General features: G+C 41.6%; 1 protein-coding gene across 1 annotated transcript in view; it reads left to right on the forward strand.

Moving 5' to 3' along the window:
- The window catches only part of KIAA1191 (KIAA1191 ortholog), a gene marked incomplete at its 5' end in the record, with an annotated part of 386,879 nt that overhangs the window by 199,771 nt on the left and 162,898 nt on the right, over window positions 1-24,210 (forward strand). The window contains 2 exon segments of the mRNA XM_044069368.1: window positions 2,680-2,783; window positions 18,661-18,806. Coding sequence (XP_043925303.1) covers window positions 2,680-2,783; window positions 18,661-18,806 — 250 coding nt within the window.

Raw genomic sequence — 24,210 nt, forward strand, 5'->3', positions numbered from 1 at the left:
ACAGGCCACAACTGAAAGACTACAACAGCCCAGTCTGACTTACCCCATTCATCAAGAGCAATAAATCTTGCACATCTAAACCCTTTTTACTTCCATTGTTCTTCTTTGATCCAGCTAAAGAAAGGAAAATTGTACACGTTAAGACATTTCTCGTTTTATGAAGTAAATTGAGGAGAATTTGATAAAATTTGATCTTCGTGGTATGAAATATAGTGTCACAAAAGAGTGTAAGTGTTGGACAGAGAATGTCAAGTTATGGCCCATTTTGCTCATTACTTAGAGTAGTTGATTTGTATTCCTAAACAAGCATTTATCTGTATGTTAATATTTTGTTATAGACAGATTTATCTGATACCCTTTGTTAAAATGTTTGTACTTTTAAATCTGTTTAGTTTGTATTTTTTTTTTTTGGTTTACTGATTGGTTAATTAGTTGTATGAAGCATAGAAGTCACTTTTAAAGCTCTCCAACAAATACATAGCCAGACATTAGGATAAATCACCGTGAGCAAGCCTAACCGATTACTTGAGTGTTGTACTTGTCTGTAACTGCTTCAGTACATCTGTTTATTACTTAATTAAAAAAATCATTGCAGTTATGGGATTTATAGACACTGACCTGAAGCCAAAACTGGAACAGACAGTAAGTACCTCATGCTCTACTATAGTGTTGGTGATGGTATATTGGTCCTGTATAGTTCTGGGAATGGCATCAATGATGAATGCACAGCCTGCTTGAATGACTGTTGCCATTTTCAGTTCTGGAATGTTTTGGGTTGTTAGTAAAGCAGAATTAATATAATGTAGGGCAGTACTGTGGTGCACTAGTTCACACCGCTGCTTCACAAGTAGTTTGTTCTCCACTTTATCCTCATGAGTTTTTGCAAGGGGCTCCTGTTTCCTTCCACATCACAAAAAGGATGCAGTATGTGAATTTGAAATGCTGACCCTGTGTGTGTGTGTGTGTGTGTGTGTGTATTTGACTGCATTTTGCGATGGTCTAGCATCCCAACCAGGACTGGTTCCTGCCTTATTCCCACTACATGCCATGATAGTCTGCAACTTGCTACAGATCTGAATTAGTTACAACTGTTGAAGGTTTTTCCTGGTTAGGGGTCGCCCCAGCGGAACTCCAGTCTGCTAATGATTGGCAGTAGATTTTCTTTTTTGTTTTGTTTTTTTTTTTTATGCTGGTGCCAGCTGAATGCCCAACCTTCAACGAAGACACTCCCATTCGCCCATTCTACTCATGTCTTTCGAACGCAACTCGACTGCGGGGAGGGCATGCAGACTCCACACAGAAGGCACTCCAGCCAAGAATCGAATGGGAGAACCACTTGCTGTGAGGCAACGCTACCGCTGCACCACCACGGCTATAGTACTCCGTAATTTTATACTATTATAATGAGTCACTAAGCTACTTTTATCACACCTGCCTACCCATCTGGACTTATGGTAGTTTCTTTACAGTACTACTTTGATGTATGTATTTGTTTACCAGGGTACTTCACTAATCACAGATGACCAGTTGCAAGCCCATCCCAAGTTACATACATAGCAAAAAGTATGCATTTACATAAGGGTAATGTATGAGAAATATTCCTACAGTTAACTTAGAGGTTAACGTGAAATATTTAATCAGTAAATAAAGTAGAAATAGTCTATATGTACATATTTATAAAAAGAAATGTAGAATAACAGAACATTTGGAGAAGATAGTGGCACAGCTGGAGGAGGAGGAAAGATGGTGGAAGAATGGGGAGTTGGGCTAGGCTTGAATATGTAGAGTAAATTGGGTATCCTCTATAAAATTAGGAGCACCTTGTGGTTTGAGGAGATGATGATCAAAGATATGTCTAAACAGTAAAGTAAACCAGCAAGATGTGAACACAGTTAAGTGTACAAATAAGTAGAAAAATGGTGAGAAAATCGTGGGGTCCTCCACTATGGAGTGTGTTATATAACATGCCGTTTAGCTGAACAGCTACATTCCAACTGTTTCTTCAAGAAGTGCTTGAACTGAATTCTGAAAACTGAGTAGTCAGTAAGCTCTACTAGATTCTTCGGAAGTGACTGCCATAACTTGAGGCCAGAACAAAGAATATGTTGAGTAGTAGAATTTTCCCATACATACAATTTTTTTTAGAACTCGTTTAGTTAAAAATAAAAATAAAAAATTACTGACTGGATCTGAGTGGAAGTGCTGTTTAATGCTAGTGCAGTAAGTAAATTTATTTAGCACAGTTTTGGGAATGTGTGTATGAATACGGAGCTAAAATTTCTCTTAATTGTTTGAGACCTCAGGTGGGATTTTCTAACATTTCAGATGATGTTCTTCATGTTTCACTGTTGCAATCATTACAATTGGGTTATCTGCTTGCTACCTGACGTCATGGAAGATGAGACAGCAACCAACGCAGGACCCAAGACTTTGATAATCAGGCCGACTGAGGCCTAACCTGCAAGCAGATAACCCAAATGTAATGACTGCAACAGTGAATACACTCAACATCTACATTTATGGTACGTGTACACAACTGTACTTTTTTTGGTTCCATTTCAGACAGCAGTGTCAATTGTGAAAGGAATGACTCCAACTAGAACAACTGTTTCATCTAGAAGTATGGGGGCAAAAAGTTTTTTTCATTTCAGATTTGCATTTTTCTATTCATTTTTACAGAAACTGAAAATGCAGAGTGGAGAGGCTGGCAAAGATGAAAGATCGTCATCTGCACAATCCACACCAAGCAGCACACCCCAGTCATCCCCCAAGCAGAAACGCAGGTATAGTTCAAGAGCAGCTGCAGAAAGCATGTTTTATCTTGCTGAAACAAATGGTCAGTGTATCGATACTTGTGTTTTTTTTAAATTGGTATCTTCTTCATTGAGAGTTAAGTTGTAGTATTTCTGCAGACTGTTTTTTTGATAGTATTTGGTCCAATGCGTTTTATTTTAAAATGTATACTACAACTGAATTTACTGATCCAGGCTTCACACTCAAGTGTGCTAGCCTTGCATTTCTGTTTTTCTAACAAAAAAAATCCTATCTACTTGCTCGTTTCCTGCATTTTCTCAAACTAGAATAGTCCAGATCTCAGATTTGCTGATTTCAGGACTGTATTTGGTGTTCTGAGTTGTCCAGACCTTGCAGAGCTAGAGGTAAATCTTTCTGCTTATCAGTGGGAGTGGCAAGCTCTGAGCAACCTATCTATCACTAAGAGGAGTGGTTTCCAGCTCAAGAACTGGTTTTTATTGGCCATTTTGGGCTGCTTCTATCCCTTTCAACTTTCTGACTTAAAAACCCGTGTTTGCACGGGTTTGGGGGTCATGCAGCATGACTAAGCTAGGGTTAAATATTACCGGTACCTTAAAATCTTCTCTTCAAATTTTCCCTTAGATCTTGTTAGCGTTCATCTCTGAACACTCAGATCAGAACTCTAAACCCAGCACTTGCTCAGAACCTCTTGCAGTTGTAGTCGCACAAACTGCTAATAGCACTAACAAAAACAGCTTTAGTACTTATAAAGAAGAATAACCACAGTACTTGCATAACAGCTGCAGTGCTTAAATACTAAGCTGCTATCAAGGCATATCTGAAGGTCAGTTCCCTACACTTTCTCCTAGTAACCTGATGAATCTAGGCATCCTTAGGCCAGCTTTAGCTGAAAAGGCGCCCTAGGCAAAGTAGTGGTCCGGCACCCTTTAAGCCTCACCCACACCATACTCATGAAACACCCCTGTTTGAGCCACACCCACAGGTAGGTCACTCTATTTCCTTCAGTTATTTAAATGCATGAAAATCAGTAAAACACTGTCATACTACAGGAAGAAAATATACCTTGTAATGTAGATAAATTATCATATTATTTTTCCGTTAGCAAGCATTTTCTGATCGATATGAAATCTTGAAATTCAGACAGTAGCTGATGTCCATAAAACATTTTGACAGATTATATCTGACAGAAAATGCAAGCCAAAATTAGAGCCCAGGGACACTTGAACACACAGTGATTTCATGCAAATGCAACAAACTGAAACACGGTCCATAACCCTGTTTTCTTTCACTTTCCTCAAAATCCAGCATCAGGGCTGGAAAGAGAAGGCCCTGGGGGAGAGGGTACAAGAGAGAATCTGAAATATATAACTGTGCTAATTACTTCTGTGATGCCTGTGCACTGCCCCAGTAATCAACGAGCCTCAATCCTCACCACTGGCAACAGTGAGGGGCATACACAATGGGAGGATGACAAGTATACACATAGTAAAGTACAGTTTCCCTTAAGAGCACATAGAGATCACAGTCAGTCTGGGGCTGGTTTCTCCCTCTTTCTCCAGATCCCCAATAAGACTCCCCACTAGCATAGCTATAGAGCTAAGATCTCAGCTGAGGGGCCAAGCCAAGACCTTCAGCACCCTCTCTGGCCAACCAGTGCTTTGTGCCCCTGCTCAAGTAGTTGACAAACACACACTTTGAGCTTTGGTTTCTATACAAGCACAGACACACACCTGGGGAAGGCTGGGACAGGTTTACTAGCTATGCCCCCTTCTGCCTAGACTATAAGGTAGTTTTCACTGCCACCAACCTCGTCTTATCAGCTACTAAAGGGTCCTTACAAAGGATATCCAATCCTACTGTGTAATGTTACTGTTAATCCAAATGGTAGTTTTGACCAAGAGCAAGGCTGTTTAGGAGTGGCCTGTACATTGTGTCACCAAATACATATGCAAGTAATCTGAAGTTAAATATGTCTCACAAATATCAGCCACAAAGATAGGTTTAAATATATTTAATAATAAATAATAAAAGAACAAGACAATACTCAGTCAATCAACACAGTATCTTCAGAGTTCAAAATCACAGGAAATATTTTAAAACAACATTGCAGGACAGTCTAAAATAAATACAGAAAACATCTAAACTAATCTTTACTATATTCCTATCTATATCCAAGAGAGATACTATGCCCTGAATATCAGTTACAGTGAAGTGCAGATATGATGATGAGTGGATGTTTCCAGGTCAAAGCCAAAATACAAAATGCACAGTGTCTCAGAGTTCTTAAATCAATATCAAATATTACTGCTGGGTTAGCTTGAATGACATCACTCTGTCACTTGATTCAGTTTCCAGGCTAAACAGAAACGTAACAGAATTTTCACATCTCTGTGTGAGAAATACAGATCTCTCAGATCTGTGCAGCTGCTAGGAAGTCATAAAGCAATAAAACACATTTTACACCTAGTAACTACTTCTCTCCAAGACAATAAAAAAAAAAGTCTAGCTCTAGACATCCTGTCTCCTTGCTGCATTAGGCTAGTGCTGAATTCAGGGCTGTGATACTAGTTTCCGAGTTGCCCATAACTTACTTGGATAGAAGGAAGTTTCTCTGTTCACCTGTGAGAGAGGGGAGCTTTGAGCAACCTATCTGTACCTGGAGGAGTGGTTCCAGCCCAGAAGTTAGTAGTTTATTGGCCATTTTGGGCTAATTTCTATCTCTTTCATTTCCCTACTATAAAAACCACGTTTGCACAGTTTTGCGCACCGGGCAGTGCCGGTTAGCTACGGTTAAATTATTCCCTGCTCCACTAAGTCTCCTCTTCAGTTTTTCCCTTGAAACTAGTCTAACTCTCAACCTAAGCACTCATAAAGCATCTTACAGCCCAACACTTGCTCAAACCTAATAGCAAGCACTAATATACCCTGACACTGATTACCCAGCAGGGCAAGGCTTTTTATTCACCCCTCACAAACCAAGCGACTAAGCAGCTAACCCTACTATTCAGGCATGACCAAAGAGCAACTTCAGGTGCACTCTCCAGTCCAGCTGGTGAATCTGGGTATCCTGAGTCAATGTCACAACTGCCCCATGTACACAGACAACCCTCTCCTCCTACCACAAAACACTAACATATGCGAGAGATGCAATTATACAGCCAAACTGGAAGCTAAGCTGTCTCCACCCAAGACTGGAACAGACAGTCAAGAGGAGAAGGTTAACACTTGCACCACACCTCCAGCCGCACACAGACCTACTAAAACAGCACTGGCAAAAAATACACAAATACACAAAATCATACTCTGAGGCTCTAAATAAAAACCTGCAAAAGCATCAGAGACCTCCAAAGCAGACATCCAAACAACCTGCACCTCCCGTCACAAACCAGACAACACATAAAACACAAAATCAGTGTGTTGCACAATCACAGCCCTTAAGGAAAATAACATACCTAACACACTAGTAATAGGTGACTCTATAGTCAGGCACACTGATGTCCCACTCACTAGGCTGGACAAGCAGAAGGTTACTGTTAGCTGCCTGTCGGGAGCAAGAATCTGCCACATAACACAAGCACTCAGGTCACTTCAGAACAAGTACAAATATGACTCTGTCATTGTTCATGTTGGTGTGAATTACCTGAGACATACCTCCCTGGACTACATGAAAAGAGACATGGAGGAGCTCTCTAATCATGTAGCCCAGGCCAGTATGACCCCGACCCTGAGTAGCATCCTGCCCTCACCAAGAATGATACCTCAGTATAAAGAAAAAATGATCAATTTCAACAATTGGCTAAGCTTCCGGTGTTATTCAAAGGGGATCCAGTGTCTATCTCAGCCTGGGATGACATGCTCGACAAGCCGCATTGCTTCGCAAGAAATGGCTTGCACCTGTCCCCCCATAGGCTTTCCGAATACTGGCCAAGGCTCTTGCTGCCCCCATACTGCCTTTTTAGGCAAGGCTCAAAAGTCAAACCCACCTACATAAACAGCACAATTAACAAAAAACTGAGGGTTATGCTACTTAACGCCAGGAGTTTAAATCTCAAAATGCACTCGCTCAAAGCACTCCTCAATATGGAGGAAGTCGACATATGTGCAGAAACTGAAACCTGGTTCAAGGCTCCAGAGAGCACCCCAGAACTACAGGGCTACAACTCATACCACACGTTTCAGCCACAGAACACGAACCGAAACACAAAAGTAGGGGGGTGTATCCATATTCATCAAGGATACCTACACCTCCAGGTTTAGTGGCACAGCATGATACCTCTGAGATCATCCATGTGCAACTAACATCGGGCAAATCTGCAATGCAAATTGTGGCCTGCTACAGATCACCCTCCATGACCCAGGACCACCACTCCACCTTTCTGGAGACACTGGAAAACATGAAGGTCCTACCAAACACCCTGATATTGGGTGATTTCAATTACCCTACCATTCACTGGGAAAACTACTCGAGTACAAACTCCCAGGCCCAGCACTTCCTGGAATTCATCAACTCAAACGTCCTGGATCAGCTGGTAAACTCCCCTACCAGAGGTGAAAACATATTGGACCTGGTCATCACCAACATGGGTGACAGGTGTTCCACACCGGAGGTCAGCCCGTCACTGGTTAGATCAGACCATAAACTAATCACTCTGGATGTTCACACCCCACCACCACCCCCAACTAAGGAAATCACAGTAAAAAACTTTTCTAAAGCAAACTTCACCTTACTTAAGACAGAGGTGGTAAGTTTCACAGCCCCCATGCTAAAGGATAACGCTGCCCAAGATGCAGAAACCTTTACAAATGCACTCAATGAGCACCTACAAAGATGCATGGATCATGCCATCCCTAGCAAAACCAAGACTCACTCCTCTAAGAGAAGGAAACCTGTTTGGTGGACCCCTGCAATAAACAGGCTATACAATAGGAGGAGGAAACTAGTTCAGAAAAAAGCAAATCCCAAGAAGGACAGACATCCCTGATCAGTATCAGTAAGAAACTAAGGTCCCTCATGAAATCATCCAAGGCTAACTTCGAAAGAAAAATAGCCAAGGACTCAAAAGATAACCACAAAGCCTTCTTTAGCTGTGTTAAGAATCTAAGTGGCAACTCGCAGATATGCACTGAACTAGTGCAAAATAGCACAAAATATACTGAACCTACTGATATTGCCAACATCCTGGCAGATAGATTCAGTGCAAACTTCACCCCCTGTCACCTCCAAAAAGGCCCACAGCAATACCGGAAAGGTGTATTGTCCCAAAAATCACAGACGCACAGGTGAAAACAGACCTTTCAAAAGACAAAAACACAGAGTCAGTGGGACCAGATTGTGTCCCAGGCTGCGTCTTGCGTGAACTACAGAATGAACTAACCCCCCACCTAAACACGCTGCTCAACCTCTTCACAGGCTACATGCCCATAGAATGGCACACAGCAACGGTTATTCCTCTCCACAAAGGAGAGGCCACAACTGACCCTGGTAACTATCGTCCCATAAACCTGACTAGCCTGGTCTGCAAGGCTATGGAGTGCATCATCATGGAACTCAGACACAGGAACAAAGACATTGGGAACCTCCAAACACTTGACCCGACCCAGTTCGGCTTTAAGGGCAGATCATGCCTACTAAACCTGATTGACTTCTTCGAGACAGTCACCAAGGCCATAGACAAGGGAAAGGTGGTGCACACAGCCTACCTTGACCTCGCCAAGGCTTTCGACACCATTCCCCACTCTGGTATTACAGAAAAATTCACCAGCCTGAACATAAACCCCTACGTCACGAGATGGGTTGCCAACTGGCTTATAGACAGAACTCAGAATTGAAATCTAGCAGTATGATGGTTGTGTGTAGTGCTTGAAAAGAGCGTTGGTTTCTCTTTTGGTTTGAATGTCACTACGATGTTCCGACGTGCGTAATCTCAACGCCCATGATGTCTGACCCACATAAAATGAACCACATGTGTAAGTCGCAAGATATACCACCCAATCACTATTACACTTGCCAAAAAATTTCATGTTAAAAATCCTGTCAGTGTTTTTACTGGAAAATTGTTTAGATGCGAATATAAATGGACAATGGCCGCATTGATAAGTGCCCCAAAGTTTGTCACCAGTCATCGTAAATTGTTGATGTATAATGCCACTTGAACCCATCCTCTTATAATGTGAAAAAGGCACTACACACAACATCATGCTGCTAGATTTCAATTTTGTATTGTAGATAGAATTTTAGGTGACAGATCCAACAAACGGGGATGGCATTCCATTCGCAACCAAAAAGAGAAATACTGGATTATCAAGCTAGGGGCACTATTTTCTCCTGGTTTAAATGATCATTTATAACCAATTAATATATCCAATATTGAATGTATTATCATACTTATGTTTTATTACCATATTTGCTATTTGGATCATCTATTTTTTACTTATTTTTTATTTTCTAGTTTGTATTTTTCCTTCCAGTTTTTCTTTCAGGCAGTATGGGCATGCCTAAAATCCTTTGGAAGCACCTCATTGGTCTATGGACCTTATTTAAACCTGCATTTGTGCATCATTTCATGTTTGTACTTTTCTTGTTCCACTGAGGAAAGCCATGTTAGGCTGAAATCGGTCTGGATTATTGAATTGTTCGATATGTATTAAAACACTTAAGTTTTACCTTAGTGTTGCTGTAGTTTTGTTGCTGATAGATACTGAGTTTTGTGCTGGCATTTTTTCCAGTTATTTTCATACCTGTCAAACAGCTCCACCCTGTCTACTTAACCGCCCGGTCCACCCCCCCAGAAAAAAGAAATCTTGGCTGGATACAACACTACACAGGGCAAATTAACAAAAACAACTAGGTAAACAGTTTCCTTCAACGAACATTTCTCTTATGACTGAAGTAACTCAGACATCATCATTAGACTCTGGAATCCCATTCCCAACTTGGCGCTTGATTAAAGTACTTTTTCTGCCATTCTTTTTGCCTATGAATCGTTTCAAAATGCAATACTCGTACATTATACACAGGTTGTGGAATCAATAACTATTACCAGGATTACAAATAAAGCCAAAAACATTTTATAGTAACATTTTAAGCTAAAATGTACAGAAACTTGTTGTTGTGCAAATACATTTTAAAAGCTATATCCCTTGTACATTCAATGTTACCGAGTTAATTCACAAAAGCTCATTTGCAGAAAAAGCTCTGTGTACTTTTGTGCGATGGTGCCAACATTTCAAAACCGTTGATATGTGAAATACATTTATTTTCTTACAAGCACACACCTCCTACTCCCTATAAAAAACGGCTTTTATAAACACTAGTAGAAGGCAAGGACACAAGTGCATGCACTTTCTATCTCCAAAATGTTGTTTACCGCTCAATAAGCCTATATTATGGTGCCTAAACAGGAACACAAGTGTAGAGTCCTGCATACACCCACCGTCCGCTAGATTTACAGACAGATGTTCCTTGAAAGAAAAATGAAATCAGCAAATATGTTTCTTTCTACTCTAGCTTCGCTTTTTAACCTGTATCTGATTAATCCCGGAAGTGGGAGGAGGGCGCCGCATATGCAACAGTACTGCAAACAGCAAGTACAGACTCAGAGATGGGGCAGCGAGGGGAGCACAGACTTTACGGATGGGACATCTATGTATCTGATTACTCCCGGAAGTGGGAGGAGGGTGCCACATATGCAGCAGTACAGCAAGTAAGGACTCTGAGACAGGGCGCCGAGGTGAGCGCAAACTTTACAGATGGGACATCTTCAATAGATGAAAAAATAAAAATTGTGCCCTTTACGAAGCTGGCCTGTACGGTGCCCTAGGCAGTCGCCTAGTTTGCCTATGCCTAAGGCCGGCCGTGCCTGAGGCAATGTAGCAACTGCTTCATGTACACCGATAACCCTCTCCTCCTACCTACTAACACATCCACTTGTGAGAGATGCATGTACATAACCAAACTGGAAGCCACGCTCTCTCAAACTAAGACTGGGCTAGCCAGTCAAGAGGAGAAGGTACACACACATTCCACACCACATAGAACACATAGCCCACCAGATCACACACCACCACACCTCTCACATAGTAACACAAAACATACATCCACTTTCACGGAGGTTCTCAAAAATCTACCCAAACAGCAAAGACCTCAGAGGCAAAAATGCAAACAACCATCTCAGCCTAACACACCCCGTATGACACACAGCCTACATTAGCAGTGGAAGCCCCTACGGCAAAATTGTCTACCCAATACACTAATCATTGGTGACTCTATAGTAAGGCACACTGACGTCCCACTCACTAGGCAATATAAGGAGAAAGTTACGGTCAGCTGCCTGTCTGGTGCCAGGATCCACCACATAACACATGCACTTGGGTCTGTTCACAACAAGTACAAGTATGACTCTGTCATTGTCCATGTTGGTGTGAATGACCTAAGATGTACCTCCCTGGACTACATGAAGAGAGAGATATGGAGGAGCTCTCAGATCTTGTAACCCAGGCAGGTGTGACCCTAGCCCTGAGTAGCATACTGCCATCGCCTAGAATGGTATCACAGTACAAGCAGAAAATGATTGACTTCAACAATTGGTTAAGTTTCTGGTGTCATTCAAAGGGGATCCAATATCTGTCTGCCTGGGATGACATGATGGACAGACCTCGATGCTTTGCTAGAGATGGCCTGCATCTGTCACCCCTGGGATTCCGGATATTGGCAAAGGCTCTTGCCACCCCTTAGTGCCTTTTTTTGGGTCTATATTATAACATCGAAGTCTTACAACTTCGAATGTTATTATATCGAACCCAATTCAGTGAATGCTTGAAATAGCGAAGCTGCAGAACACCGAATACTTTCCTAGGGAAAGTATTCGGAGGGCCGTTTCTGCAGCTTCGCTATTTCCTCAGCTGTGGAGCGAAGGTTACGGACCGGGTTAAGGTAAGTGTGCAATAGGGACCTTAGGGTTAGGGAGTGGGTAAGGTGAGTGTGCGATAGGGACTGTAGGGTTAGGGAGTGGGTAAAGTGAGTGCGCGATAGTTAGGGACCTTAGGGTTAGGGTTGGGTTAAGGTAAGTGGATTGCTAGTGGTGTATGTATGGTTTAGTGTAGAGTTTTGTGAAGTATATGTGTGTGGATTATTTATTTTGGTGTGCTTGTGCTGTGTGCGTATGTTTGTCGGAACAGCAACTTTTTTCCCTGGGGAAAAAATTCGCTATTCTGACTGTTCGGTTTTCTGGTGTTTTGATCGAGTGGGTTCGATATAACATTCAAAGTTGTAAAACTTCGATGTTATAATATAGACCCCCTTTTTTAGGCAATGCCCTGAAGACAAAATTTACCACCATAACAACTGCAAACAAACGCAACCTGAGGGTAATGCTACTCAACGCTAGAAGCGTAAATCTCAAAATGCACTCACTCGAGTCACTCCTAAAACTAGAGAACATCGAGCTCTGTGCAGTAACAGAGACCTGGTTCAAGGCTCCAGAAAACACCCTAGCGCTACCAGGCTACACGGCATATCACACCTTCCGACCCCCAAACCTGGACCAAAGCCCCAAAGGAGTTTGCGTATCTATCTTCATAAAGGACATGCACACCTCCAGACTGGTTGCCCAACATAATGCATCAGAGATACTACAGGTACAACTAACACTGGATAAAACGGCAATCCAGGTTGTAGCCTGCTGTAGGTCCCCCGCAATGTCCCAAGACTCCCACTCCGCCTTCCTTAACACTCTGGAAAGCATTAGGGTTCAGTCTAATACCCTTCTACTGGGAGACTTTAACTATCCCTCCATTAGCTGGGAAAATGACTCCTGCTCCAATTCATTTGCCCAACGATTTCTGAACTTCCACGGTGGTGCAGCGGTAGCGTTGTTGCCTCACAGCAAGAGGTTCTCCCGTTCGATTCTCTGCTTGGGTTGGGAGTGCCTTCTGTGTGGAGTCTGTATGTCCTCCCCGCGGTCGAGCGGGGGTTCGAAAGACGTGCGTTGAATGGGCGTGCCTTCTTTGAAGGTTGGGCATCGGGCTGGCAACTCAACACCATAAAATCCAACTGCCAATCATTAGCGGACCGGAGTTCCACTGTGGCGACCCCTAACCGGGAAAAGCTGAAAGACAAACAACATTAACTCCAACACCCTGGACCAACTCATTCTCACCCCCACCAGAGGCAAACATTCTCGATCTGGTCATCACAAACATGGTGGACCGCTGCTTTACCTCAGTGATAAACTTCTCCCTGGTCATATCTGACCGTAAGTTAATCACAGTCTGTGTCAAAATCCCACCCACACCCCCCATGAAGGAAACCACAGTGAAAAACTTTTCCAAAGCCAATTTTCTGCTTCTAAAGACAGACATGTCAAACTTCACATTACCCACGCAACCAGGGAAAGGATGTATGGCCGCGGAATCATACACCAAGGTGCTGTATGAGCATTTACACAAGTGCATGGACCAGGCCATCCCTAACAGAATCAAGGTCATGTCCTCCAAAACAAGGAAGCCAATCTGGTGGTTCCCCTGCCATTAACAAACTCTACAACAGAAGAAAAAAATGTTGCAGGAAAGGGCCAAGTCCCAAGACTGGAAAAATTCCCTTGTAAGTCTCAGCAAAAAACTGAGATCCCTTATTAAAGCCTCCAAAGATAGTTATGAAAACAAAATTGCAGCAGATGCTAAAGATAACCATAAGGCATTCTTTAGTTATGTCAAGAACCTGCATAAAAATACGCAGGGGCGCAGGGGTGCTCTGAGCTGTTGCACAACGGTACCTCTCATACTGAAACCAACAGATATTGCCAACATCTTGGCAGACTGGTATAGTGCAAACTTTACCCCACCCCAACCCCCAAAAGGACCCATCCCAGTACACAAGGAATGCCAAATCTCTAATCTCAGGGTTGCTCAGGTAGAAGCCACACTATCCAAAGCCAAAAATACAGCCTCCATGGGACCTGATAATATACCTGGCTGCATGATACATGAATTACAAAGGGAACTGACACCTCAGCCTCACTTCAGGCTGTGTCCCCACTGAATGGCGCACCACTACAGTCATTCCTCTCCACAAAGGGGGAGCGACTACTGACCCAGGAAACTACCACCCCATCAGCTTGACAAGCCTGATTTGTAAGGCCATGAATCACATCATCATGGACCTCATAAATAAGGATATAGGAAACCTTCAAACCCTGGATCCCTCACAGTTTGGGTTTGTGAAGGGCAGATTATGTCTGCTCAACCTGATAGACAACTTCGAATCCGTCACCTCGATCTGGCCAAGGCCTTCGACACTATCCCCCACTCAGGGAACATTGACAGACTAACCAACCTAGGCATCAACCCCCTACATCAGAAGATGGGCTCTTAACTGGCTCAGACAGAACCCACACGGTGAAAGTAGCAGACTCCAAATCAGACTACCGGGCAGTCACAAGCGGCGTCCCACAAGGATCGGTCCTGGGTCCTCTCCTGTTTGGCCTGAAGTACAGGCCAAAACCAAAGGACTCTGGTTGACCAAGTTTGCAGATGACTGCAAAGTGGGAGCCATTATTGACTCTCAAGCTGACGTCGACATCCTAGAAAAAGGCCTCACTGACGCTGACTGGTGCCAGAACCATGGTCTTAAGCTCAGTGCCAAAAAGTGCATAGTCATTCCCTTTGGGAAAAACTCTGTGCCCACAAACTACCACATCGACAGTAGCCCTCTCAACTCCCAAGGTGTGATACGAGATCTAGGGACACAAGTGGATAGCAACCTCTCCTTCAACAACCATGTAGCCACTGTAGTTAAAAAGTCCTATGTTGCACACCTCATTACAAATGGTTTCTCATCCAGGAAAAAGGTTGTCATAACCCCTCTCTACTCATCCCTCATTAGACCCATTATAGAGTACAATGCCCCATGTGGCATGTACCTCACCAGACACCTGCGACAACTGGAGAGGCCACAGAAATTCCTCACTAAGAGGCTCCTAGGACTCAAACACTTGCCCTACGCAGACAGACTCAAAAAAACTGAAGCTATAACTCCGTGTCATATCGTCTACTTAGTGTCGGACCCAGTGTTACTAGACATGCTTCATCTGAAAAAGACTCAATCCCTCCGCACCACACAGTCCAAGGACCTCAACCTCATCACTACAATAAACAGAACCTACTGGAGGGACAGGTTCCTAACCCAGAGACTACCCATACTCTGGAATAAACTCCCCTTTCATGTCAAGCAAAGCACCTCACTGGCCCTCTTCAAGAAAAATCTTGATGAGTGGATGGGTAATAGGAAATTCGTCCCGGGGATCATTTCAACAGCCTTGCTCAATAGGGGTACAAGGAACTAACGCCCGACAACTGGGTATGCTGTTGGGCTAGGCTTGCGTTTGCTCCAGGGCCATTAGCCTAGTACTCACCCATGAACCTATGAAAGAATAACTGTGCAGTAACAGTCACATACATTTAGATTTGTTAACCTTCATTTCACTTCTCTTAAAACTTTGTTTTGGGCCCTATAAAATATTGTAGCTTCTGCAGCAGTCATTTCATTTCATATTGTTTTGTGTTGCAGAGTTTGAAACTTGCACTCATACTGTATAAACACTGTTAACCTCATTGGCTGGTATGATGCTAATGTGCTGTCTGGTGAATGGAGGAGCAAACTATTTCTTAGCACATCCAAGTCATGGTTTTAGGAGTGTCATCAAGATGCGCTAAAACATTTAAACAGTATAACACCAGCATCAGAAAATAAGTGTTTATAATCGCAGTGTTTTTGAAGAAGAAACCGTTCATACAAATAGCTTTCTGCAGAAATTTCTTTGACATAATTATGTTTGATCTATGTGCCCTTCTTGCCTCAGCTTCTGTTGTGTTGATGGCATACTGTTGCCTCTTGTTTATGCATGGGCTTGTCCTTAAATTGAAATCCTTCTGTCAATAAACGTGTAAAATCTAACATTTCCTTGGTTGGGATGGAGCTGCCTAGGAATTGGCATTGCATTGTTTGTTGTACAATTTCCACTGTAGGAAATGGAGGTGGAAAGTTAGTGTATGTAGATGTGTAACTAGCAGCATACACTGGTTTTCTTCCTCTGCTGTGATCCCCCCAAGTTTTGCTTGGATGATTAGGAATATTGCAGAACAATTAATTGTTTTTCCAGCTTTTGTTTATTCTGTCATTGAATGGAGGCAGTCTGGTTCACAGGTACTTAATAGGCTGTTAACTGTGAGGATCAACATTCCTTTTTTTTTTTATCCCTAATGTAGTTGGTGTGTAAATGACCCAGAGATGGACAGAACAAGGATATTTTGGGAAATTTACATGTTGCCCCTATCCTTGAGGGACAAGGGTGATAAATGTGGAGTAAATTTGTGGTTACCCATGCATTCTTCCAAATTATGTTTGACTAGAGTAAGAGTAGTAGTTTGTTTCTATGTGGAGCGGAGGACAATTACATAAAAATGGAATTCTCTGATATAGGTCTGTCCTTCCAGCATGTTCTATTTGTTACAGAAGAGGTTGAGATCCCTTGAGTAGCTGTTTATGCCACCATTGGACCTGCAAATGTGTAATAGTTCTCCTTGGTTAAGATCTGTTGAGGCTTTGTATGTCAGGTAGAGGTTTCCTGTCAGTAGTTTGTATGATACTGAGAAGAGGGGCAAGGCTTTGAGATGATCTGCATAGTTTTTATGGTTTAGGTCCTTGATTTTCTTGGTGAGGAAGTATTGTGGCTATTCCAGGTGTGACAAGTGTTTACATAAGTGCATACCCAAAACAGCATACTCTGTGATCAGCCTGAGTACAGAGTACAGTGGACTGATTACATCCCTGGAATTGAATGACATACCTTTAGCTGTAATGACTTTCTTACAGTAGTAGAATTGTGATAACCAAAGGACAGTTTGCTATCGACATAGATTCCCTGACTATGGGATCAATTATCAGGGGTGTTTTATCAATGTGTTACAAGGGGAGTCTTGCTTGCCAAAGGAAATAGTTGTGCAGTTCTTGACATTTAGTCTTAATCCATGGTTTTGGCAACAGCTGTTTGAGTCGGGACCTCTTGGAAGGATCATAGTGCCATCTGGGGAGGTTATGGTAGCACCAAGTTTGCAGTCATTTGCAGATTCAAGTCAGCCAGAAACCTTAACATTAGCTTTGACCACTGGCAAGTAAATACCAGAGTAGTGACCCAAGTACTGAAGCTTGGGGAGCACATCTAGTAACAAGTCTTTTTGAAGGAGATATATCTGCCCACATTTATTTCATGGGTTCTGCTTGTGAGCCAGTTTGCTATAAAATGCATTACACAGGGATTTGCATTTAGCTGTGAAAATTTAGTTAAAATACCTGAGTGGGGTGGTGCTGAATGCCTTTGCAAGGTCTAGATATGCAGTCTGTACCATACGGGTCTACTACGGTTGATTGAAAACTCACTTGACTGAAAATGAAATTATTAGGACCACTTCACTGAAAGCTCACTTCACTGAAAACTCACTTGACTGAAACTCATTTTGTTGAAAGTTATAAATGGCCTTTTCCCCACTGTAATGCGACCCTGGAGTTAATATATAAAGTAAGGGGTGTACAGCCCCCCCCCCCCATATCTTGGTTATATATTCTCTTTTGGAAACAGTTATTTATTGCACTTGAAAGTATCACTGTGTATAGTTTAAAATGTTTATAATATGTGGGGGGCTGTGCCCCCCCCCCTTTTACTTTATATACTAACTCCAGGGTCGCACTACAGTGGGGAAAAGGCCATTTATAACTTTCAATGAAATGAGTTTCAAATAAATGAGTTTTCAGGGAAGTGAGCTTTCAGTGAAGTGGTCCTAGTAATTTCATTTTCAGTCAAGTGAGTTTTCAATCAACTGTAGTAGACCCGTACCATACCTCTTAACTCTCCAGATTTTTGCCACATATTTTTGATCTGTTTCTCCTAAAATGTGTAGTTTTCTGGAAAATCATTGAGGACCAAAGTTAGAAAATAATGGCAGACATTTGAGTTTCAGATTTCATATCTTTCAGAAAATTCATGCTAATGCAAAACCTATTCTATCAACTTTCTAAGCTTGTAAGAGCAGTATTTAAAAAAAGTTTATCTATTTCTTGGCATTTGTCTCCCATTGTTTATGGCTTTGCCCACATTTCTTGTTCTAAGATGTTGAGAAGTATGGTGTGTACTGATTTGTCCTCATCCACTGCTACAGTAATTTGAAGAAGTCAGCCTGTTTAAGAAATCAGGATCTGTCCTTGACAGATCAAACTGGCTTGAGTCCATAGTTTGTAGGTTATCTATAGTCTTGATCATTATGGAAATAATAAGTCTTTCAATAGCTTCCATTAGCTAGTTTTGCAGGTAAGAAGAGTTTTCCATAATTTTTCAAATACTGATATGACGATAAGCTAATTTAAATATTTATGCAAAGACCATTTCTGCTGCTATTTTAATGCAATTAAAAGCTTGTTAATTTATCTGGTATGGGGCAGGGCAGGGTGAGTTAAGAGCCACCATGCTTTCAATGTCTGTGTTCATTGTGAAGCATAGTAGATAACATTATGCATTCACAGGATACCTCTTGTGTACTATGTAGCCTGTCTAGTAGGTAGATATGAAATAATGGGATGTTCCATGTAGGAAGTTAGTCTTACTGCTGCAGGAAGACATTAATGCACAAGTCCTTTCTGCTTGTCTTCTGTGTCCCATGCATGTATTCATAGTATAACAATTACAAGCTGCAATCTAAAAAATTACCTCCTGTAATGCAGTATTTCTTCAAAGGTCAATTGTTGGCTGTACATGTGAAACAATGGATGCTCATTAAGAGTTGGTGTAATTTCTGTGTTTTACAGAACATTAATATTTTGTGTTTTCCTATTTGTAGAGGCTGGTTCAGTCAGGGATCCACCACATCACTCCCTGGAATTGAACATACTTCCACTGATCCTGGAATTACTGAAGGGACATCTTCAGACAAATGGAACATTTTTGGACCACGAGCTATTCAGAAATCAGCTAGTGTTGATCCAGGTAAGCTACTTTCAGGTACCTGTGTACTGTCCTGCAACTGTTACACCTGTTCACCAGTTAAATTTTAATTCATTTTTTTTGTAAAGGCAAATAAATGGATGTGGTTAGTTAATACTTTTAGTCCTATGTACTTGACACCTAGTCATATTGAATGGGGATCTGTGCAGTTTTCTGAAGAAAGACAATTTCATGTGCTAAATAGTCTTTGCCTTATGTATGTTTTCCTTAAAACCATACCTTTGTATAAGAATTCCGAGGCTTAACAAACATTTAGATGTTAGTCTTCAGAGTTTCATGTGATTAAAAAGTATGTATGATTAATCTTTAGTCAGTGAATGACTCGAGCTATTTCCACCAGCTTAGACCAACCTGACTTGGCTGTGCAGCTAAATCTCACAGAAAAGTTGTATTTAAGTAGAATTCTGTTTTTGTACCACTCATGCTGCTCAGCTTGCTGAATATAAATTTCCTGAACTGCATTTTGCACACTACCCTTTCATACAATACTTTGTGCCTCTCTTTTTCATTTTCCAGTGTCTTCCTGCTATTAGATGTGTTAATGTGGATTCTAATTGCTGTACGGTACTTTATTAATTTTGGCTAAAGAAAAAAAACATTTTTATTCCTTCTCCTGTAGTTCAGGTTATGAATATGTCTGTCATATTCTTTGACATCTTTTTTTCCTCCATTTTTCTTCCTTTAAGGCATTTCCACCCATTATGTTTGGACTTTGTGCGTCCAGATTTTTCCGCTGTTAGTTTCCTCTCGTGTGTTTTGGTATTTCTTCTCTTGCAGTTTCTTATGGTTTCTCTTAGTCTCAGCTAACCCTATGTTAGAGCTGTAGTCTGGGCTTTTTTTCATGACCAGCACAAACAATTCCCTTCCTCTTTAGCTTTCAGCTTAATTGTTTGCCCCTTCAGCTGCCCAGGTTCTACAGAAACAGGTGTACAACTTTTTCCTTAAGAGGAATACTTGATTGCAGGATATGGCATCTCTAGCATTTTCTGTCTTTCCTCCTGCTACTTGGTCCATGGACTTTTCTCCATGCCAGTGTTTTCTGGTTTTCTTAGCCAGAGATTATGCAGATTTGACCAGAGTTCTCTATCTACACCAGTGGTAGGCAACTTTGATCCTTCCTTTCTGTCAAGTTTCTGAATGGCATGCAGGTGGCTTTTACATTTGTGCTTATCTTTCACTTGCGGTGGTTGTCAGGGGACCTTGGATTTCATGTTCCAAGTGCCAGAATGCCATGTTATGCATCCTTTTCTTGTAGTCCCTCCTTTAACCCAGTGTCTGTCTGATGTTGGAGTGGTTGATGTGAGTGCTGCCGGCTTCAGGCCCCTTCCATACTCTGCAGGAGGGGGTTAGCATGCCTTTAGATGAGTGGGCATTACCATGCCTTGTGCAGGCCTGTCTCTGTCCCAGTGCCAAAACCAGCATTAACTCTGCCATTGGATCTTGAGGTTCTTATATTGGCTTACATTGGAACTGGCATAGGCCTTCTGATGTTAGGCAGACTGATATTGGAAAGGGGGTTCAGTGGTGGATCAGCATCAGCTGGCCACAAATGTATTTGTATATGGGGGTTGGGCAGTGCTTTGCTGCACCTGCTTTCAACTGCAGTACTTTGAAGGTCTCATGAATGGGCTTCCTGACCTGCTCCACTGTGAGCTTTCGAGGATGTCCCTTTTATCTATCAGCAGTGTATTCAGCACCATGTTTGTTTGATGGACTCTAGGCATCTTTCTTTTCCTTTGTGTGGAAGGTATACGTGGGAGTGCAGTTGCAGGGTATCTTTTCAGGTTCCTTATGGTGTTTTCCAGCTGGGGAATTGGAATAATGAGGGGTTCCTTTCTCCACTTCCTTCATTGAATTCCGATTTTGACAACTTGAATGATGTAAGAGAAGGAAAGGTCCTTCTATAAGCACTTAATCTCTTTGCAGTGTAAAGCAGCAGGACGTATTATTTTCAATGGTTTTCTCTCCCAGATGGCTCACACTGCCTATGTTTTCAGGAAGAAGAATAGCACTGGGACATAATCATCTTGTGCCTCTGAGGACTTTTAAGTCCCTACTGAATATATCCTTCTAGATAAGAGTATAGGAGGGGCAACAACATTGAAGTTGCCAACTTCCTTTCCTTCACACAAAACAGGACGAAGGAAACCAAAGGCCGTGCATGGTAAACAAGTATTCCAAGAACAAGCAAAACCACGTTGGCCACCATGCTGAAAAACATCCACCAAGCACTACGATAAAAAAACAACTTTTAATAAAAACGTACTTTTAAAATAAACTTGTATAGAAGATATTTCAAACTAAGGATAATTGCTTTCAGGAAATACCCTTCGTCAGATTCTGTCATTGAGAAAATATTTGTTTGTATATAAAGAGTAAGCAGCCTGTCACAATAACTATGTAAACACACATCCCTCAGAAATAAGCCAGTCATAAGGGATCATTCAGTCCATAATATTGGTCAGCGTGAAAGTATATGAACAAACAAAAACCTCACATTTCAGTCCTATATGCATAACTCTATTTGCTTTCATTAGCCAATCAGGACTGTAGAGAATACGCACCCTTAAAAATGGTCCAATCAAACCTTTAGTTAACTTAACTTCCAATATAGTAGTATAATATGAGCTATAGAGACTACATTTATCCTATACGTATTCACAAATTATGCGCCAGTGCATATCTGACTTAAAAAAATATGGGCAGCAAAAGCTCAGCAAAAGCTTCTTACTAAAGAGAGCATTTCATATATGCAAAGATATTTGTTTATAAACCACATCTACTATTAAGAAACAGCCGTCATATAAAAACAAGTCATTACCTTATACATGCACAATCTCTCAAATTCAGATGTGTAAAAACTACCTAGATCATTGTATATATCCAGCAGCACAATGCAAAAATACTGATTTACATAGAACATTATTTAAGAAAGCAGCCGTCATGTCAAAACAGATCCAAACAGATCGAAACATTGAACTACTTAAAAGCCATTATCTTAGTACAATATTGGAAGTTAAGGTTTTTTCCAGCGTGCTGGCCAACGTGGTTGTTTTGCTTGTTTGCTTGTTCTTGGAACTTCCTTTCCTTCCATCACAGTGAATTCTACCTGTTCTCACCTCTTTTCTGGCATGCAGTATGGATTTGTCATGTTTTCCTATGGTTTGGTTGAAGATTCAAGGTAGTGAAATGGTTTTGCACTGTATGGGAAACTGGTTAATCACCTTTCTGTTTGATCAGTAAGCGTTTAGAATTACTCTGAGTCTTACTGGCTGCGAGATAAATATGCAGCACAACGGTGTCTGCTCAGCAATGACAGATATTTTCTCCTCACCTCTGCCATTGGAGTCATTGGGGTCACTGTACCTATCATACAGTTCTGTTAAAGGACTTCACATAGGGACATTGCAGCTGTCATGGGAGTCAAGAACCCCCTATTTCTGAAAGCAAAGACAGTGGTCTGTGTTTTGCTCCTGAATGCTAGTAGTGAAGCTTTTTCCAAACTTATTGGTGATCAGTGAGAAGCCAAGTTTGATGAATTCTGCCTTTCTTCTGTGTTCTGTATAAGAAGATTCTGTGTTGTGGTATTTTACCCAGGTGTCTAATCTTTGCTTCTAGATTTTTGTATGCAGAGATGTTCCTGTGCCCAAGATGCTATGACCGTATCTCCCTTTACAGTTAAAGTCTTCTGTTTTTACATGTGGGAATGTCCATCACTGCTGCTATACACTTGTAATAGTGAATCCAATTAATAGTCCTCTAAGTAGGTATTGTTGAACCATATCCTGCCAGAATGGTAGAAGTTATTGGGTCCCCTTCAAGATCACTGTTTCAGGTCCAAACTTTGTTTCCACTCATGGATGATGCAGAACAAACTGGCCAGAAGATGGTCCAAGTTGAAACCCTAAATGATGCCTCTTGCATCCCTTTGGGACTTGCATTCCTGTAGTCCTGCAAAAAAGGTCAGCCTGGTGGTCTTCCAGGCCCTCATGGCCTCTGAAGTTCATTTCTTTGACCAAGGTGGAGTACACTGCTCTCCACCTTCATTGTGTTTTATTGCAGGCTACATGGCATGTAGATGCATGTGGCCATTTTAGCTTGGATAGGAGCAGAAGCTATCTCCTTTCCATTTGTATTTAAAACATTTGTTTACCGTGATTGACTTGAGCACAAGGCCCCTTAGCAGAGGCAGGGGAGAAAAGTGCCACAGAAAATACATACATTTAGTTTACAAAAAGTTGTACTAATAGTAGTACAGTTCTGATTAAAACATTGCTAACAATTAGCAGTGCATTTTGCTGAAATGAGTAGGTAGTCTTAACTGTTTAAACCAGAAGAGAAAACAAATATGTCATAAGCATTAAGAACAGCTAAGTAGACCTATTGCAGTACAGGAATACCTTATTTGCATTTTGTCTTACAGACATGGCTAAAGGCCTTCAGTAAACAACAAGAGAGAAGAGAGTAAGATATGTTGGAGCAATTAACAAATAAGTAGAGCAACTGTGGGACAGTGTATGACATTAACATTGGCTTTGTAGGTTTAGGCTTATATGCAGAGTTCTTAGATTACTTGGCTGCTATTGGCAGAGTATTAGAGATGCAAGGAGTAGTTTGCAAGGTACAGAAGAATTTGTGGTAAGTGGCAGCATTGTTTGTATGGAAGGACAGAACACATTTTATTTTCCTGTCTTCTTCACAAAGCAGCCAGCCAGGCTGATGATTGGGGGGGGGGGGGCTGCATTGATCTGGAGATGATCTTTATTTATTTATTTATTTTTTTCTTTCCCTTCTTTCTGACTTTTCACTTCATTGGTCTTGCAGGCTAGTGAGATTAATAACACCACCTGTTTTGTGTTTTATTTTTCTCCGTCTGTCTCTCTGTTACAGTAGCTTCTCCAGGGTGATCAGCACTGAGTTTTTTGGTCTGTCACTTACCCCTTAGATGGAGATTTGAGAGAATGAAATAGCACCCTGATGACCGACCTAGTTTGTATGCCTTCTCCTTGCTTGGTTGGATATAATATCTTTGAGGTATTATCAGCAAGTCCTCTCAAAGTTTGTCCGTGATCATGTCTTAGACATAAATGGGACTGTATCAGTGGTTTAGGATTCTGTCACTGCTCTGGCCCTTTGTACAGAATTGTTTGCATCTCTTGCCTTGAACTTTGTGCCTCCTGGAAAGCTTCCAGTTAGTGATTCTCTTTTATTTGGCAAGACCCCACTGGCAGCCTTTCTGTAGGGTGTTATAATCATTTGACATGCCCAGCACAGGGCACATTTGGATGAGACTGGCTAGTGTTCTGATACTTTTTTATGTGAATTGGGGCCAATAGTAATCCCCTCATGTTCATGGTTAGTCGTTGGATTTGATGCCATTTCAGAA

Source organism: Protopterus annectens, chromosome 4.part0 (assembly GCF_019279795.1).
Source record: "Protopterus annectens isolate FY-2018-M chromosome 4.part0, PAN1.0, whole genome shotgun sequence".
Classification (NCBI taxonomy): domain Eukaryota; kingdom Metazoa; phylum Chordata; order Ceratodontiformes; family Protopteridae; genus Protopterus; species Protopterus annectens.